Source organism: Taurulus bubalis (genome assembly GCF_910589615.1).
Source record: "Taurulus bubalis genome assembly, chromosome: 10".
NCBI classification, from domain to species: Eukaryota; Metazoa; Chordata; class Actinopteri; order Perciformes; family Cottidae; genus Taurulus; species Taurulus bubalis.
The window spans coordinates 20,659,419-20,674,630 of NC_136598.1; the positions used below are offsets into that span (position 1 = coordinate 20,659,419).

The window sequence follows — 15,212 nt, forward strand, 5'->3', positions numbered from 1 at the left end:
ACCTGCAATTAATGAATATATTACTATCTTCGCACAGTGTGAGTTTGCCAACAGTGAAGTTACCGGATCCAGCCCGGTCTGCTTTAGCACACTCTTGGGAAGGTGACGGGCTGGGGTCTCCTGACACAGAGACTCTTTTGTCCCACAGAGGCAGCCGTCCAGAAAACAGCTGTGATCTTTATCCGCATACATCTATTTCCTTATGAATCTACATATCAGGGAGACTATATAGAGGTGAGGGAAAGTTGAACAGGCAGAGACGTCAGTGCCGGGTGAAAGACAAGATGTTGAAGTTGCGCACAGTCTGCGCACGTGATGTCTCATCAAGGAATTCAGGTGCGCATTTGAACTGAAAAGATCACAGCATGTCCATAAAGAGGCCTCCTTGTTGCAACTTCACAAATTATTTCAAATAATTGAATCAGTCCATCGTCCTTGCTGTGTGGGCTCCAATCTCCAGAGTGAAACATTTAATAACAGCACAAATAAGAACAATCAACAACGGTATAGATTTTAATGAGGTGAAAAGAAAACACAATTAGAAATGCATTATTTATCGTTTAATTACATCGGCTAATTAAAATAGTAATGCCTATTTTTTTTAAATCAAAGTTGAAGACAATACATGCTTTACATTTAAAAGTGTATTTTTTCACTTAATGTATACTTTTCTATATTTCAGAACGAGTTCACCTCAGTGGAATAACAATATTTGTATTAGATGTTTTAATAACTTTGCTGGAACTAAACATATCAGAACTTCATTAACGGTCTCGGTCAACATGCTGGTAAATAATAAAAAGACATCATGATAATTTTGTTTTTAATTGAATTTATTTCTAAAATGACATTCTATGGTATTTTGTTGGTAAATTCAGATGACGAAATTAGGCCTAAAACTGGGACATGCGCGCAAACATCACTCAATTTATATACTGGAAAGTGCATACATATATGTGGACATAATTCAAAAACAGGGATATAGTTTCAGTTTACAGTTGTAGACCAAGTGGCAATGTATTACATACAAAAAAAGTTTAATTTGACCCTGTCACTGGATACACTACATTTAAAAATAACAAACCAATGCGCAAATACATATTTTTTACACAATTTTGGAAATTGGCTTGTGTGCAAAGAAGCCTTTCTTAAACCCTTAGCATGTGTGAGACTCTGACTCGTTCGCTAATTGGTGTTAATTTGACACAAATTGCACAACACACACTGTGCACTGTGGTGATGAAGTGATACAGGACGCATACTGTATTTCAAATTCCAATCAAGATTCCTGCCCCTGTAATAAAAAAGACATTATTGGGGAAATATTGCGGGATATATTTCATGAACCAGGCTTTTCATAAACTCAAAAAATGACAATCTATAGATACAGTTTTAATAAAGATGCTCTGGCCTTTTATTGGCCAACGTTGTTAATCTAAACACATACATCTTTAAAACATGGACACTGTGAGTGTTACTCTATTTTTCTATATTCCAAGACGAAGGGGGGCTTGAACTGACTTGAGTGCAGTAATTTGGAAAGTCATTACAGAACCCACCGAGGTCTGAGTGGCCGTTCTTGGATAGGAATTGTCCCGCAGACGCCTTGGACGTGGCGCACTCCTCTTGGCACGGACCAAACGTCGGGGCACATGGTATTTGGTGAGAGTAAAAGTAGCTGGCCTGTCCGGAGATCATGTTAAAAGAGTACGGATCCGACAGCGGCAGGGTGCATGCAGGGATGGATGTGGAGAAAGCGGTGCAGGCGGTGCCAATCTGATGGCGTCGGGATTGCGCGCAACTGAGCCCAATGTAAGACATCTCCTGGTGCGTCTGCACGAACCGGTCGGCGTCAGCGGAACTTGTTGCACTCAATCGGGACCGCTGTGAAACCATCGACGTGGCGTGGTTTGGGAAACGGGGGTGCGCGCTCAGATAAGTCCCTGCGCCAAGGTGAGTGCGCACTGGCGCTTGTAGAGGCAGAAACGGCGGCACCGGCCAGTAAAATGACCCCGCTGCGGCCAAGGTCACGCTGGTTGCAGTGCCGGAGGACATCAGACGACCTCCTCCTCTTTTCAGCGCAAGCTTGGCTCTGGAGCCAGCTGCGACCCTGCGCCGGAGTTTCCCAGATGTGCCGCCGATGAAGACGTCCTCGCTGCAGGGGTCCAGCATCCAGTAGTTGCCTTTCCCCGGGTCGTCATAGTGGCGCGGCACTTTCACGAAACACTTATTCAGACTTAAGTTGTGCCTGATGGAATTTTGCCACCCTTGTCTGTTCTGCCGGTAGTATGGGAAGTTGTGCATGATGAACTCATAGATGCCGTTGAGCGTGAGCCGTCGTTCCGGGCTCTGGCGAATCGCCATCATGATGAGCGCGTTGTAACTAAACGGAGGTTTCTCAGGTTTTACGCTTTCTTCTGCTCCGCCGCATTTCTTTGATTCGCCATTATTTCCTTCTCGTTTCCCATTTGAAGTCACCGTTTTGATTTCTGCTTTAGGACGCAGTTTGGGGGTTTCGCACTTCTTTCCTCTGCCAGAGTTCGACTCTTCACTGGGGTTCTCTGGATGTGCCGAGCGCAGTTTCTGTGCCGGAGAAGGAGACTCCGCGTCCCCCATCACTCCATCTCGTCTCAACAACAGGCTGCTGATGCTGAATGAAGACTTGTGGAAAAAGCGCTCCGAAGTTTTCAAGTCCTCCATCCTGTCCTAAAAGGTGGAAGTCACGCGTAAAATCCTCAGAGGCGACCGCTGAGCAAAGCAGAGCGCGTCACTGAACCCACAGAGCGCTGATTCAAAGTGGTGGAGAGCCAAAGACGCACTGGCCGGACAGCGGGACAACTAATGCGCATGATCACAGCAACTCAGCGTTAGTTACCTACAGAAAGTAGAGCATTATCACTTTGACGGGAGGGGGACGTGCCAAAAAGACGTTTGAACCCGTGATGAAAAAGCTGTCAATCTGTGTGACTGATCGGTGAACTCTCGGGTTTAATTATATCACATCCGTGACTCATGAAACTCAACCCTCCCACACGCGCCTTTGCCCTCTGGGCGGACCGCAGCGCTCCCTCGTTTGGGCGCTTCTTCTCTGCGCACCTTCGCTGACACCATTTGCCAAAATGCCGAAAAGTAGGAATTAAGAAAGAAGTAAAAGCCCCAACGATCATGTCGATAGGCCTAAACCGAACAGAAGCATGCTGGGTACTTTTCTTTTTGCGAAAATTGGGCACTTACCTGTTATTGCGAAATAATGTAGTTGTGAAACAAATAAGAAAACAGCATCCGGTAGCTGTTATTTTTTAAATCACTTGGGTAACATCCCCAATAAACTTGTTTCTAATATGATTTAATAGGGAGTTTTTCATAAAAATGCAGGCAACGTGGATTCGTGATTCAAATTAGTGTTTGTCTGAGAGAGAGTGAGAGAGAGAGAGAGAGAGAGAGAGAGAGAGAGAGAGAGAGAGACATTGTTCCCCCTACATCAAGACAATGGTGCATCCCATCATACTTTAAGCGTGTTAGGATAGCAAGCATCGTCTTCCTGAAGGGGCAGTTAATACAAAATAAATAAATAAAAAGCTCATGACACACTCAGTGGAACTAAACTTTACGCTCAGGTGTCAAGAGCACAACACTGCGGCCTATACCTGCACGATTGATCTCGTAAAGGATCCAGAAGAGAGCAACATGGCCTGGGGAGGAGCTTTGTGTTGTGCAGTGCATTCTGTGTGTGTGCCACGGCCTATCAGAGCTCTCACACACATTTATTTTCACCTGAAGCGTTTGAACACACTAGATTTGTTCCCTAATGCTGAAGCTAAACGTCTTCCCTTCCATAAACAGTGAGACAGTTGAGGGAGGAAATCAAGCGTTGCATTAGACTGGGAGTAGCTCATACATACGTTTCACGTTCATCTTTTTGTGCATTTCCATTGATAACTTTCTCAGGTATCCTCCATATTGGTCATTATACTCAAATTGGCGAGAGACAAGCTTTTCACTCATTTTGTTCTTAAAAATAAATACTGGTAAATGACAGCACATGCTCTAAAAGAGAGGCAATAAGAAAGGAAACCTAGAATTTTCTGGTAAATTTTTTAAAGGTTCCTTTCATTGAAAAATGAAGATGACTTTTTGAGTGCTCAAAGAAGCAATTCGTCCATTTATTTATACATAAAACAAATACAAAATAAAAAAAGAGCTAAATGAAGTAAACCAGGACATATCTAAAAACATCACCCCATACTGCATCCTTACCACTAACGCATTGGCCACCAGCATATGTGCTTACACTTCACATCCCATGACGAGTCTAATCAAGCAACTGTTACTCTGGGTCTTTTACAGTTCATGTGCCAGACATCAGACATGACGACCGGAGCTCCACATATAATCTGTTACTATTATACCTTCTCTTAGTCTATTTGATAGGGGCCTCCCTCCCTAATCCCTGTTTTGCACAAGTGAGCACTTGTTGGGAATGTTCAGGCACTGCAGAAAGCGCACATTGTTGTCTCAACACTTGTAATCCCCTCGGTTCTTCTTCTCCGTTTAATATTTGATTTCATGTCTTGGGTTGTATACGGGGATTTTGCAGTGGCACCCTAAGGACATTTGCAAGAAAACACGACGCTTGCAAAGACAAATTTGCAGGCCCACAGTTAAGCGTTGTGTATTTTATCATTATCTGAACTAATTCTGTTTAGAGGACTCCCGTGACCCACATAGTGAAACCCAAGCAGCAAGCGCCACTCTGTGGCTAACGGGGTCCTCTGTGGGAGAGGATGAGCTAAAAGAGAAATCATCACACAAGTAAAATAAAATGAATGAAATAGCCAGATTATTGCTGATAACATGGTGTTTATTAATATAATATCAGCACAGGGTTAAACTCATGTGAGCGTTAAGCTTACACCCATTGGTAACATTATCATGCATATAGTATTCATAAGTGAAATGCATTGCCAAACATATTAATATTGCATTTAGTTAACTCAAAAGTAGCACGATGACAAATTGAAAGAATGCAAACAAATTAAAAAAGTAAGAGCTACTGTGAGAATTATTCAACATGTGAATTTATTAAGGCCCCACCCCGTGTGGTGGCTCCCTCTGCTGGAGGAGAAAGGCTCACAGGCTGTGAAACCTGCGGGACACAAACCGTCCCCTTAGTTCAGAGGACTGTCGTGATTGAAACAAATGTAAAAGTTTTTTATTTTTTTTACAGGACGAAAGTTTTTCGGTAGTTTTCAAGATATTAACTTCTGTTTATTCCAAATCTGTGCTTTTAAACGGTTGTTCGTGTGCCATCAAAGCGAGGGAGCCATCAAGATCGGCAGTGAGCGTTACGGGCAACCCCTCAGCTGTGGCAGAGCAGCATACAGTTGCCCTCCCGGACATTCGGTTTGTCCCACATCACGGTGCCCGGACACGGTAAACTTTGGGTTTAGAAAGCACTCACAAACTCCAGACTGCAGCAGCAGTTTGACAGCCGACATGGCCTCTGTGCTCGGCGCGTCAACTGAAACGAAAAGATGACGCATTATCATATCCATAACACCATTCTGATGGTCTTTATGATATTTCCTAGACATGTGATGTGCTCTAATTGTTGCACAATAATCAAAACCCGGCCCAAAAAGCTTATGAGAACACTCACCGTTGAAATCTCCCATGAAGGCGATCCCTACTGAGTCATGATTGTTTCCTTTGGCATGTGCCCCTACCACACCCCAGCCGCGGCCCTCATACACTGTACCGTCTTCTCCGACAAGAAAACTGAAACACACAGAAGGATAATACAGCGTTGAAAAGTCAAAGTCAGCTTCATTTGTCACTTCTTCCATTTGTGCAAACATACAGAAGACTTGAAATTGTGTTTCTCTTCTGTCTGACATAAAGTGAATAGTGCAAAACAGAACAACATATAAACAACATCAATTAGGAAACTATACAAGTGTGCAGGAACTAACTAGAAGGGGTACATCTAAATCCCCTCCAGTACACACACATCGTACAAACAAAATATTAACATCCCTCAAAAAATGACATCCACCCCGACTGTTGGAGCTACTCACTTATACCCGATGTCATCAAAGCCTCTCTCCGTCATATGGGTCCTCTGGATGCTGACAACGCGCTTTTGGCACTCTTTCTCGTCTTTGCATCTTGGGAGGGCGGTGTGGTGTATGACCACCTTCTGGGCAGGCCCCTTCAAGGTCTCCTTACTTTTAGGGGCAGTGGCTCCCCACTGCTGCCTTGAAACAATGTTCACTGAAAAGAGATTTTTGAAGAAAAATCAAAAGCATAATCACGATTAATCACTTGGTTGATGCCATAAAATGTTACTTGGGGCGATAATTGAAACACGACTTTCACGTGTAAAACATGTAGTGTCGTCTTACCTGTTGGAGCCATATCTCGGTACACGGGTGCCTTTGAATGCGGCAGGCTGTGCTTCTGCCTCACGAAGGAACCTGTCTTAGAAGGCGTGGTCACGGGAAGTACACCCTCCTTAATCTTTCATGTGGATGTATCGGCACACAAGTTATGTGCCAATTTATGGCTTAGTAATAATCTACTTCCCATATGGAATATACATAGTTGAAAAAGAAGGAAGTGGAATCAACACATTATATACAATATGCCACTTTGAGACAGGAGACCCTTAGCCTTTACTTTATCGCAAACGAGGCATTTTAGGTTTTAGGGAGGAAACCGGTAGTATCAGTTTTACATTATCCGACTGTGTGTATGCATTTTCAGTAGGAATTTTCAAGGAAACAAGGAGTGGTATAATCCCATGAAGTGCCCATGCTGCCAAAAGCATGGGTGTTCCTACTAATGTAATAGTATTAATTAAATACTCAGAGACATTTAAAACAACTGATACTTTTAATCTAACAAAACACATTTGAAAATGACAACTGCTATAAAAAAGATTCTTAATACACTATATTCACAAGATGGTGTCTGACCAACTGCAAGCAATCAAACAAAGATCATTTCAGGGTCTACAAAAATCAGCAGCTCTGCTGTTTGACAAAAAAAACAGAGTAGTAGTCAAGAAATAACTCCATCTGAGCTGCAGCTTTTTGTGAACGGCGATACTATGTCGAGGAAAATGTTAGACCTCGTCATTATCACTGGCTTTACTCTGTCCATCTGTGTCCACAGTGAGGGGCCGTGCAGACGTAGTACAGTCTCATAGCGTCCTGTCAGGAGAAACATATTAAAATATTAGATATACTATTCAGTTCTGAAAAATCAAGAAAAGATGTATTGACAACAGGAAAATGTGTTTCTTCACTGACTACAAAAAGCTAGTAAACTTTAACCACATTAAAACTACAGGCCATGCATTGTGTGTTGGAAAGACAACGGCCATTACCTCAGCCTTCATACTGTGAGACTGGAAGAACACTGCCTCCTTGTGACCGCATCTGGGGGCACATGGTTGGAGAACATGGTTAGAAATCTATTACGCCTAGAGTTGCAAAGGGGCGGAAATTTTCCGGTAAATTTCCGGAAGGTTTCCACAGGAATTTTGGCTCTGGAATTAAAAAATGTGCCTACGTTTTTTTGCAAAAGCATATAACAGGGAACTTAAATGTAGTTGAGAACAAGACTATGCACGCATAGCTCAGCTGGACCCTGAATAGGGAATACACCTTTTTTATTCAACGTTCATGTTTTTGTTGTTCAATGAAAGAATAAAGTTCTACTCACAAAATGTCAAAAAAGTCATTTTAAAAAGTTGCATTGTTTACATGCATGTCTGCTTATGACAAGGTAAATACAGTTAAATTACCCCAACATTTCCAGTTTATTCCTGTTAATTCCCGTGGAAAGTTTCCAACTTTGAATATTCCCGGAATTTTGCAACCCTAATTACGCCTAATGTCACAACGCCTCATTACATAATCAAGAGTCCAAAACGACGGTTACCGGCCCAGTTCAAGATGGGAAAGTGGAGATGAGAATGTGTTGCTGGTGAAGATAGTCGATCATCCAGCATGGCCAATTTACAGAATTATTCTCAGAACATGGCCGGTGAAAAAGGGCAAAATTCCCAGTAAATATTCTGGATATATTGATAATGAAGACTCGAATGAGAAACCAGTGTCGCTCCGTTTCTGTAGTTTGTTGGTACATTAGGCATGATGACGTTTATAAAAGCTTGTGGCAGTGGATTTCCAATGCAGGAGACAAGTTTTCTCTCACTGGTGGTAAAAACAAAAACAAAAAAGAATCCCGAAAACCAAGCTGGCTTTCTGTGACGAATACTAAATGTGGCACCGCATTAACAACACAATAAATATTCACTTAAAAAAAAGATATGAACAATTAGGGGGCTCCAGATTGACTCTGGGAAAACTTACTTGGGACAGGGGTGGTCCTCTGTCCTGGGAAGTGTTGGATCCTGAGATACATCAGCAATGATCTGTGTCAACTCACTGGAGAAAGAGAAAAGAGAGAAGCAAGATACTAGATAACTTCCCAACAATTATCCCTCAAGTGACTGAGTACATACATAAAATGTGCAATGTAATGTTTTAGTATGTTGGGCATTATATACGTTACAAATGTTTAGCCTTCTGTGTAGTCAGTCAATATGTATTTAAACCATTGTAAAAGTCTGAATTCTCTTTACCTGACTTTAGGAAGATCAAATTAAATGTCAGGACAACCGTACCGGAAAAGTGTCTGCAGAATGCATTTCATTTGATGTGTAGGACCATTTTTGCGTTGGTTAAGGTGTAAAAAGATGTAGTGGATGCACAACAAACACGCAAACTCAATATTTTAAGCCTATTTCTCACAGACAGACATAAATGTGCTTTGTTGAACCTGTAACAAGACCCAGAGGTGATGTCACACGGTGCAGCGTGCATCCGAAAAATCCAGTTCTTAGTAATTAATGTAGCCCTGTGTTTTTTTTTACTTACTCAACCTCGTGGGTGATCTTGTTGACATAGATGCAGCTGTTGTCCGCTTCTTGTTGGTAGTCACAGTTCCTGCACTGTGTGTTGAGTAAAAAAAAAAAGAGACAATGCATTATTATTATTACATGGTAACAATGGACATGTAAACTCATTGCTTTCCTGCATCTATCTCTGTAAAAGCAGCAACAACCTGATCACAGGACTGAGGTTTCTAGACTGCATCTGTACACATGCATGTATAATATCAATATTACCATTAGTGATCCATGTTTTCATGCATTGCTCTGAGATACGAATTGCTGCAGTAACTTTTAATGTATTTTTTTATTTGTAGTATGGTCAACCATGGATGACCTAAACCTGCTGTTACCCAGCTCGTGCCTGCGTGGGGAGCCTCTCTATGGGACCTCAACTTTGAGCCAGATACTTACCGCATAGAGCAGGATACGGTTCTCCTTGTCTTCTTTCGGGTACAACATGTTGTTACTGGAAAACAAACTTGACTTTAGTGGTATCCCGTAGATTTATTTTCATAAAAACAACGTTTTGTTAACGTGCGTCTAGCTATCTAGCTCGTGTTACTTTGATATCCTCCATTTGGTCGCAAACTCACCATTCTTGACAAAACCGAATCCCCACAAATCCTGGTTCGTATGCTCCAGTTTCTAAATCCATTGGGGAAAAAACTGTAGGTTGAAGCTAAACGCGACAAATAATAAATGCGACGCTCTTTGGAATCCTTCACTTCTTTCACCGCCGCTTCCTTCCACTCGTTTGAAAACAGACCGACTGCGCATGCGCGTGCTATCAAACATATGAAGATTTCCAAGACAGCGCCACCAGGTGTGGGGGAAGACTGACACAAGAAGCTTTGAGGCGCTCTTATTTCTATTTGCCATACAGTAGTCTATTAAATATATGATTGTATATTATATTAATAAGCAGAACAATACAACCCAAAGTTAATTTAAGTAAGACATTTCATTTATTGATGCAAAACCACAAGGATACATTCATTCTGATTCTGATTCTTATTTTGATTCTGAATCTGATTCTGATTCTAATGTAACAAACTTCACCCAATAATACATACTCTGAAGCGGTCGTGGCTTATTGACCCATCCATTACATTTATTTATGTTTTTTGATAATGTCTTTTAACCTAAACGAAAACCAGCAAAAACGGTGTCATTATCTACAGTTGCAATGATATCATTTGTGCCCGGCCCCCAGATATTCACAAAGACCTCGTCCTTTTTGGACAGTTTGATCACACTACTCATACTGGCCACTTGGCTACACTTATCGGGCAGAGAGGTGTGATACAGAGACACTACCTTCTCTCCATTTTTGAAGATAGCGCACTGTCTGCGTCCATACACAGACATGTGCACAGTGAAGTATTAGAAGCCGTCCAGGGGGCAGGAGAAGACGCCTGAGTCGGGACTGTAGCCTCCTCCCTCATTGACCAGCACAGTGGTCAGCTTCAGGGCTCCAGAGTAGCATGGGTAGCTTTCATCGACATTCAGCTTGGCTGTGAAAGCTACAAGGCCTAGAATGGGCGACATCATGATAATCAGAGCAAGGAGTTAATAATGTTGTAATGCATATTGTGTCCATCACAACAAGCAACCAAGAAACTTAATCATTCTTTTGTGAGGGGAAATGTTGTTTACAGTCAAGACAAAATCAGTTCAGGAAAGAATTAAAGTGATTGGGGTGTGGGTATGGACATATGTTTAATATTACGAATAGCTAGTACAATTCATGTTGACTATTGATAGTTGTACACAACACATTTGAGGTGGTGTACTCTAATTTAAACCATTACACATTAATTGGATAATAATTCTCACAAAGCCACCAATCAATCGATTCCACAATAAATGTATTTAATTATGGCATAAACATACCAACATACCATAAACATACCAACGTGATGCATGAAGCTATGAAAAGTTGGCACATATGTGTCACATAATAGGAAAGTTTTTTTACCTGATGGAGAAACGCTGTCTCCGCGACCCGGTATATACGCCATGACTAAAACTTCTGATAAAAAAAAACATAAACAACAAAAATGAAATGAGCGCAATATTTGTATGGTTCCAACATAATATCAGTGATCTGTATACACGCTGCAAATCTGTAGACTTGTAACATAAAATAGATTGGTAGTTATACACCAGACTATGTGCATCTAATGTAAACAATGTTAAATTGTGATTTTGCTCATCTCAAAAGTGATTAAATGTATTTAGAAACCAAGAGATAATCCAGATATGATCATCAGAATAAGGTTTAGATGCAGTGGGGACATGTGACTGATGCAGTTTATTATATAAATCACTTATCAGTAAAAAAAAAAGTTATTTTCTTATTTCAGCAATAAGTAAAATGTTATTCTCCCCATCTGAATTTCACTGCATTTCTCTCACCAAAACAAATGCATTCTAACACTCCAGAGCAAACTCTATAGGAATTATTTGCAAGTCCTATTAAATATAAATATATTTTTGCAAATTCTGGCATGAAACTGTACATAAGATCTAATTTAGGAGCAAAGAACTTCTTACCGGTTGCTGTCTTGCAGGGGAATGCTGCAAATGTTATAAAGACAAGCAGAGAAGCAGAAGTTGTTTGTCTGGTTTCACATTTTCATTCTGCTTGAAAAATTACAAGAATTCTTCGTGCAAATGTTTGTTTATTTCAAAATGAAGGATCACTCCTTGCTTAATAGTTATATAAATCCAAAGCAACATAAAATGAGTAATGCAGGCAGACTGAGTAATGTATTAGACAGCTAGAATAAAAATACTTATCTTGTTTAAAAAAAGTGCATAGTATACAAAATGATTCATGCAGCGCAATAAAGCAGAAGGAACATGCCATAAAAAGGATATAAATATATAATAATTGATGATTCTGTGTGTTTGTTTTGTATAAAGTAAATTCCAGCATTGAGAAACTAACAAGCAAAACAACTGTAACGATCCCCGTTACCCCACGAGTATCGGGCAGCACAAAGAGGGCAGCACACTGTAGTTGGCAGGTCCGTAACAAGCTTTATTTTTGACAGGTAAAGTTCAGGTATGTCTGGGTCGTCGTTTCCTCGACTGTCAGCCATTCCACCGTCTCCTCTACCTGTCTCCCCACTCCTCTTCAGCCACTGCTTATATGGGAGACACAGCCCCCCCCCCCCCACACACACACACACACACACACACACACAAACAATTGCACCCAGCTGAGGCTGATCACACCGGTCACACCTCTCCCGGCACCTGTTCCCTGAGTCGCTTCTCCCCTCCCCCTCTGCAGCTGCGCTAACCACGCCCCTGCCACCACAACACCATTTTGATCCTTCAAATGTTTGTCAATCTGCATGCGGTGGCTATGATGTGGGATAATCGCAGAGCTGGATGAGTCAGATAGTACACAAAAAAAAGCTGCATTCAGGTCTGTTTTACTCCTGTTACTACTGAAACCCACCTGTGACCGAATCAGAAAAAGATGAACAACTTTTAGTTCTCGTCTCGTGTTAATCTGTGCAGTTTGGTGATAGCAGATTCTAATCCTATGATTTTGATTTGAGTTTTTAGTCTACTTGGATGAAGTATTTCATCATAGCTTCTGTTACACCAAAACAAGAAAAAAAATTAAACAAAGACAAAACATAATGTATCTGGTCTTGTGGAGTATAGAATCAACAAGAGGCTAAAAGAGAGACACGTTCACCAGTTTATTAATCCACACATGATATTTTATTTCATTTCCGACAACCATCACTTGAGCTCTTAAGGTATTATGACTTGCTGTGCGACGAAGAGGATAACATATGACGATGACGGCTTTATCATTAATGAAACCCAGTGAAGATAGTATCATTATCCTCTGTTGCAAAGATGTCATGTCGACCCACAACCTATGCATGGTCCAGACCTCATCTCTCTGAGACAGTTTGACCACGCTGCTAATACTGGCCACTTGGCTACTGTTATAACTGAGCTCATCTGGCTCATTGGCGTGATACAGCGACACTACTTTCTCTCCATTCTTATGTATAGCGCACTGTCCGCGTCCATACACTGTCATGTGCAACGTGAAGTGATAGAGGCCGTCCAGGGGGCAGGTGAAGACACCCGTGTCAGGACTGTAGCCTCCGCCCTCGTTGACCAGGACGGTGGCAAACTTCAGGGCTCCAGGTTGTTTCGGGTAGCTGTCACTGACATTCAGCTTGGGGGTGAAGGCCACTGGTCTGCCTGACGAGGGCAAGGACAGACATTGGGTTCAAAGATGAAACAGTAAGAATTTGTTCTATTGTTTTCATTTCAAGGCAGAAACTTAAACTCTTTTGTATTGCCTTTTCTAAATATTTTCAAAATAAAAAGATTTCCTGACACTTTTGAAGGTGCAAATGCAACAAAGCAAAATGTGTTTATGGATGCAGACATTTTTCACATGATTCATACATGACGTACAGAATTTATACATTTTTTAAAAAGCATTTACCAAGTGTGGAAGAGTTGTCACATGCCATGACTGTGAAAAAGAAAATCAAAAGACAATAAAACAAACATGTGAATAAACTTTAATTTGTGAGTTTGTTAATCATAACCTACATACAATAAGTCATGGTCTAAAACGTATTTCTAGATACTTTTGATTTGAATTGATTGCAAAATCTGATACAAATATCACAAATCTGTAAATGCAACAAAGCGATCCTTACCTGTTGCTGCCTTACAGAAGAATGTTTTTTTTCCCTCAGCAGGTAGACGCAAGTGAGGTTGTTTTTCTGGTTGGCAGAACTTCTCATGCTGAGGCAACAAGCTCACAGGTTATGCAAAGATTCCAATTGTTAAAACAATATGTGATAATCACAAAATATTAGAGCCTGACTTCATAGAGTTTTCCTGGCAGTTTAGTGTAACCATAAAGTAATAACACAATATTAATGTGGTGGGTTTGACAATGAGGAAGGAAGAGAGTGGCATTGGTGCAAAGATTGCCTCACACCCTAACAGACCATAGAATGATAGAGCATGCACACTACTACAACAACAGGAGCTGCAGGTCAAAATGACAACAGAAGACTTAAACAATATGATATAAATACTGTGCAGTGATGAATGTCTTTGCACGGTATTTGTGGTTGACTTGGACTCAGTTGAGTAATAGTGAAAAATGACACTTAGCACTGACAGCTAGGAGATCAAGTTTCATCAGCTGTCAAATTCTTCACACTCTTCTTGCTTGTCCTCAGTAATAATAGACTTCCTGTTTTCAAAGGGGGAGTTTAGTGACTGTATTCACAATATTACATTTTAAATAACTGGAATTGTTTGTTAAAGTATGTGTATGTAATCTGTGACTGACCATAAAATTATATGACATATCTAAACTGGATTTTTTTTCTCTCACATTTCTTTAAATTCATATCATATCGCTCACTAATCAAATCATTATTAATCATCTGAAACACAACAAATGGTGGGATAAGAGAGAATTAGTGAGTAAACCTAAGTCAGAAGGGAGATTACAAGCAGAATTAAGAATTAAACACAGCCAACTGGTGATCAGTTGAAGTGCCTCTGCCTCCGGCTTTTACGTGTTTTTTTCAAAATACTCTGGGCCAGTAAGTTTTTCTTCAAAAACAAGTATTGTTGGTTACACAAGTAATGCATGTTTGACATGCTGTTTTTTTTTAACAATTACTCTAATGTCGTACATGCTTTCAGGTGCAATATGATATTCATTAATTTCAACCTTGTCAAAAGTCTCAACGCTTGCCCAGAAACACATTAAATTGTTAAATGTTCAACACATGGCAAGACAATTCAAAGTGCTGGTTTGACGCATTGACACAGATCAAATGTATGCGTAAACTCTTAAATATAAAATATGTTTGTAAACAGATGATGTGGGGGGAAGTTCATAATGGATAGTAGAAACAATTTATTAGATTTAGTTAAAGCTCAGTTATACAGTCAATGATAATGAATTAATAATCATAGCTGAACACATTTAATCTATCTATCTGTCACAGTTACCCTAGATGAAACCCAACAAAGATGGTATCGTTATCTTCCGTTGCAATGATCTTATGCTGACCATGACCCCATAAATTCACCCACACCGTGTCTCCCTCAGACAGCTGCACTGTGCTACTGATGCTGGCCACCTGGCTGCACTTATCTGGCAGACTAGTGTGATACACCGAAGCCAAGCTCTCTCCATTCTGATATATGGCACACTGAGCCCGTC

The 15,212-nt window shown here is 40.8% G+C and overlaps 3 protein-coding genes across 3 annotated transcripts; all 3 read right to left on the minus strand.

Moving 5' to 3' along the window:
* Positions 1-1,479: 1,479 nt before the first annotated feature.
* Positions 1,480-2,700, minus strand: foxg1c (forkhead box G1c; the record flags this gene model as incomplete). The annotated part of the gene is made up of 1 exon (XM_079225393.1): positions 1,480-2,700. The coding sequence occupies one exon, from the start codon at positions 2,698-2,700 to the stop codon at positions 1,480-1,482; it is 1,221 nt and encodes a 406-aa protein (XP_079081519.1).
* Positions 2,701-4,848: 2,148 nt separating this feature from the next.
* pglyrp5 (peptidoglycan recognition protein 5) lies at positions 4,849-6,432 on the minus strand. The gene is made up of 4 exons (XM_079224644.1): positions 6,405-6,432; positions 6,078-6,273; positions 5,660-5,778; positions 4,849-5,521 (listed from the first exon to the last, which is right to left on the minus strand). Exons 1-4 carry the CDS (start codon positions 6,415-6,417, stop codon positions 5,346-5,348), a joined length of 504 nt encoding a protein of 167 aa, XP_079080770.1. The 5' UTR covers positions 6,418-6,432; the 3' UTR covers positions 4,849-5,345.
* Positions 6,433-6,883: 451 nt separating this feature from the next.
* Positions 6,884-9,698, minus strand: polr2i (RNA polymerase II subunit I). The gene is made up of 6 exons (XM_079224715.1): positions 9,559-9,698; positions 9,377-9,431; positions 8,949-9,022; positions 8,382-8,456; positions 7,391-7,442; positions 6,884-7,214 (listed from the first exon to the last, which is right to left on the minus strand). The coding sequence occupies exons 1-6, from the start codon at positions 9,618-9,620 to the stop codon at positions 7,152-7,154; spliced, it is 381 nt and encodes a 126-aa protein (XP_079080841.1). The 5' UTR covers positions 9,621-9,698; the 3' UTR covers positions 6,884-7,151.
* Positions 9,699-15,212: the final 5,514 nt, after the last annotated feature.

Coding starts and splice junctions, on each gene's coding strand:
- polr2i (XM_079224715.1), bottom strand. CDS start 9,620: ATGGATTTAGAAACTGGAGCATACGAACCAGGATTTGTGGGGATTCGG. Junction 9,023..9,376: donor ACCGTATCCTGCTCTATGCG/GTAAGTATCTGG, acceptor CTCAACACACAG/TGCAGGAACTGTGACTACCA. Junction 7,443..8,381: donor GAGGACCACCCCTGTCCCAA/GTAAGTTTTCCC, acceptor ATGTGCCCCCAG/ATGCGGTCACAAGGAGGCAG.
- pglyrp5 (XM_079224644.1), bottom strand. Junction 5,779..6,077: donor TTTGATGACATCGGGTATAA/GTGAGTAGCTCC, acceptor TGTGTGTTTCAG/TTTTCTTGTCGGAGAAGACG. Junction 5,522..5,659: donor CTTCATGGGAGATTTCAACG/GTGAGTGTTCTC, acceptor TTTTCGTTTCAG/TTGACGCGCCGAGCACAGAG.